The sequence below is a fragment of the Psammomys obesus genome, unplaced genomic scaffold (genome assembly GCF_907164565.1).
Source record: "Psammomys obesus unplaced genomic scaffold, mPsaObe1.curated_primary_1811, whole genome shotgun sequence".
Lineage (NCBI taxonomy): Eukaryota > Metazoa > Chordata > Mammalia > Rodentia > Muridae > Psammomys > Psammomys obesus.
In genome coordinates this window covers 34610-38504 of record NW_026585685.1, presented here as the reverse complement: position 1 = coordinate 38504, position 3895 = coordinate 34610, and the positions used below count along the sequence as shown (strand labels likewise).

Below are 3895 nucleotides of genomic sequence, written 5' to 3'. Positions count from 1 at the left end.
GAAAGAGAGAGTCAGAGAAACACAGACAGAGTTTGCAGGAGCAGGTGTGGAGGAAAAAAGGGCAATTCTTGTTGGTTGCTTTTCCCCAGCTATTTTGGGGGACTCGGGATCAAACCCAGATCAACAAATCTGTATTCAAAACCCTCCCCCATAAGCCTTCTCACCTGCTCATAATTGTGTGGTTCTTTCAGGCTGCCGGTCAGTCGCTGAGATCAGTCCAGACCTTATTCAGTTCTCCAGATTATAAGGGCCTGCTGAGACTGCCTCCAGAAGATGTGGTGTGCAATCCTGTTCTTCTTGGGCCCCATCCTATCTAGTGGTTTGAGCCCTGTAGCCTCAAAATTAGAGAGGGATGGAGAAAAGATATCTAACAGATCCCACAGTGTGCATTTGGATGAAGGAATAACACCTAATGTTCTACAGGATAACTGTAGTGGACAACAATTAATTGACTATGTCAAACAGCCATGGTCCAGCAAGAAATACAATGGTCCTGTCTGATATGACATACCAGTTATCTTTATCTGATGATTTTATACATTATACGTCATTGAAATGTTATACTGTACCATAAATATTTGCAATTACTCTGTACCAATTAAAATAATGATATGTGTTTAAAAAGAAATGGGAACAGGTTACCCTAATGTAGCTTTTCTCATTCCCTTCTGGAAGAAACACTGGAAAATTTTAAAACGTTAAGCATTATAGTCAAAGTCTAAAACACAAAACAACAGAGAGCTAATGAATTTTTGAATTATTCAAGGTCTAACACAGGATGTTACAGGAAGTTTTGATCTATTGCCTAATGTCCATTGTTGACAATAGTTGACCTTCCAAAAGAATATCAAAAGGAAGAGTTTGAAACTCGTTTTCAAGAATCTATGACTAAAATAAAATTAATAATCACAGTCTTTCACCAATACATGAAAAAGAAGATATCTTTATTCTGCTCATATTCATTTATTCAAATAAATGTAAGACTTTTCAATAGTTTATAGAGTTAAAGTAAATGTAAAAATTAAAGTCTAAGAAAATTTCTGCTACCCAGAAGTCTCCAAGAAAGCAGTTTCATATAAACTTAAACATGAAACACCAGCCTAACCCATTTCCAGGGGAATTTGGCCACACTTGGATGGACTTTGTTGTTCTTTGGCATGTTCTACAGCCTCTGAACTGCTTTGATCGCTCTGTAGATCCATGTTTCTGTATCACAGAATTCCGTGTCAGGCACCATGTTTTTCCATATCCCCCCATTTATACACCGATAGCTTTATTCCCACCATTCTCATCACGTTAGAAACAAAATGTGAATGCCTAGGTACTCATTGGCCTCTGTGATTGTCACAGTTAGCTTCAGCTGTCAACTTGGCATGCACGAACCTAAAATCACTTGAGAAGAGGGAACCCTAGTGGAAGAACGCCCTTCCTCAGACTGGCCTACAGCTGGGTCTTGGAAAAATTCTCTCAACTACTAATTGACAGAGGGCCTGGACTACTGGGTACAGAGCAATCCCTGGGCAGGTGGACCTGGGATACATGACTAACTGACCAAGCCAGAGGTGAACCTTTACTCACTGTCATCCTTACAGCTTGACTTGTTCCTGTTCCCCTTCACTGATGGCTATGCTTTGAAATTCCTCCAACTTCCTTGGTAGAAGCCACACCTACGCAATAACTTCAAACTGGCACAACACAGGGCATCTCTTCGGCTTTAAACTCAGCAGATGAGGTTTGATTGAACTGTTATAGATTTGTTTGTTTCAAGAGTGAAACAAACCACAACAGCCCAAGGTATACTGGGAAAGAAGGTAGTTAGACTATTTTGTTTAAAAGTATACGTTCTCCCTGAATACATTTCTTGAGTGATAGCTCTGCCTTTTCTGGATCTTGAACCTAAGGTAACAGTCAAGCTGCCTTTTGTTCTAGGCTCCAACAGATAGATGTGCAATTCTAAAGGAAGAAACCAAGGCTGGTACATAAAGATAACACCAACTGAGTGTTCATTGCTGCTCAAAATCATGCACGTAAGCTTGCACACTGATCTAGAGAGTAATCGTTTCATTTGGGAAAGACACAGACAACCATACTAATTTAGGCAGTTAAAAGCATCAGAGTTGGGCTGAAGAAATGACTTATACATTAAAGGCTAGGCTCTCAACCCAAAATACATGAGTATCAGAGTCCTTTAATTTTGACCAGTGACCAAGAAGAGGCAATTGGCTCAAAGTCTCTTGACACTGAAGCTCAGGGGTACAGCATGTTTAAAAGCAAATTTCACAATCACATCAATGTTATATGAGGGACAGAGGAAGCTTGCAGAACATTTGTTTAGTCATGACATAATACTTATTTTGGACATAACATGGCAATTTTTTTCAACTAAAATCATTTTTGATTGTTTTTAAACAGGAATTATTTTGATGAACACATCTGAGCTGTGTTTATGGCTATAGAAATCTCAAAGTGTTGCCAAGGCAGACAGGATTGTTGTGGGGCAGATGGCTGAGACGTTTTGAAGCAGGTACAAAATGAAGTCAGGACAAGACAGCATTGCCTTAGTCACTTCAAAATAAGTGCTTATTAAATCTCAGAAAGAAATGTCACGGAACTTAAAAGTGTCCTGTTTTACCATATGACCGTGTCTAATGTAGACAGAAGACAGAAGACAAAAGCTGGTGCTTCCAATGGAGGTATGGAGACAGAAAAGAGTCACGTGCTCAACACCATGCATATTAAGGAATTACAAATTTAAACAACAGGACACCACTGTATAGCTCCTGGGATATGTCAAAGTCCAACCAACACCAAATGTTAGCAAGGATATACATTACCAATGAGCATAAAAACAGTATAGAGACTTTGTAAGACAGTTTGTGAGTTTGCCTCAAAACTAAACACCTTCACTGGATAAACTGCCAACTGTGAGTTATGGTGTTTACCCAGATGTGTTTACATCTGTGGTCACATCCATAGAACATAACCGCATGGGCGTCTTTACAGGAACTCCATTCACAATTGCCCAAACTTGGTGGGCAGATCTTCTGCCATGATGTTCTTCAGTAGTTTTTAAATAGATGTGGGACACCCAGACATTATTCATTTCCTAGGGGGAAATGCTACCAAACCATGAAAATACACAGAGGAACAGTTAAAGATCTGTCAGTATGTGAATGAAACCTTCCATTAACAGTTGCATATTGTAAGATTCTAAACATATGACATTGTGGAAGAAACAAAATCATGGAGACAGAGGTTCACTGACGTAACAAATGCATTCTTTCAGTTCAGGATACCAGTGGATGGGGGCTGTGCATTTATGTGCTTTGTAGCGTGTGCTTCCTGCTCAGTTTTGCTCTGTAATTCAAATAGTTCTTTTGAATAATCTATGTAAATATTAATTCCCACTGGGGGAATGTAGCTCAGTGGTAGAGCATTTGATCATTATGGATGAGCTTTTGGGGTCAATCCCAAATAACAGAGGAAAATGGGTAACACATCTATGTAGGGCATGAAAATAAATACTAAATATATTAGGGTTCTGTGTCAAGATTTTTTATGGACAAAAAGGGTCATATGAACCTTGATATTCTAAAACAAATTGGTTTTATGTACGTGTATGTGTGAGTGACTGCATGCATGAATGTTTACATGTGTGTATGCATTTGTGTGTGTATGCATTTGTGTGTGTGTATGCATTTGTGTGTGTGTGTGTGTGTGTGTGTGTGTGTTGCATCTAGAAGCCAGGAAGGGTCTTTGTTGGATGCCCTAGAGCTGAAGTTATTGACAGTTGTGAGTGACCATATGGGCGTTGAGGACTAACCACAAATTTTCTGCAAGAACAGTAAGTGCTCTGAAACACAGAGCCACTTCTTCTGTCCTTCTTGGATTGATC

At 39.4% G+C, this 3895-nt stretch overlaps 1 protein-coding gene across 2 annotated transcripts in view; it reads left to right on the top strand.

Moving 5' to 3' along the window:
- Positions 1-3538, top strand: part of Hao2 (hydroxyacid oxidase 2) — a 24117-nt gene extending 20579 nt beyond the window's left edge. Inside the window, exons 8-9 of one of the 2 annotated variants that reach the window (XM_055629107.1) lie at positions 192-278; positions 1593-3538. In XM_055629107.1, the coding sequence (XP_055485082.1) occupies positions 192-247 (56 nt within the window). In that variant the 3' untranslated portion in view covers positions 248-278; positions 1593-3538. Of the gene's footprint in view, positions 1-191 lie in introns of both variants that reach the window. The other variant, XM_055629101.1, reaches the window with a different exon arrangement.
- Positions 3539-3895: the final 357 nt, after the last annotated feature.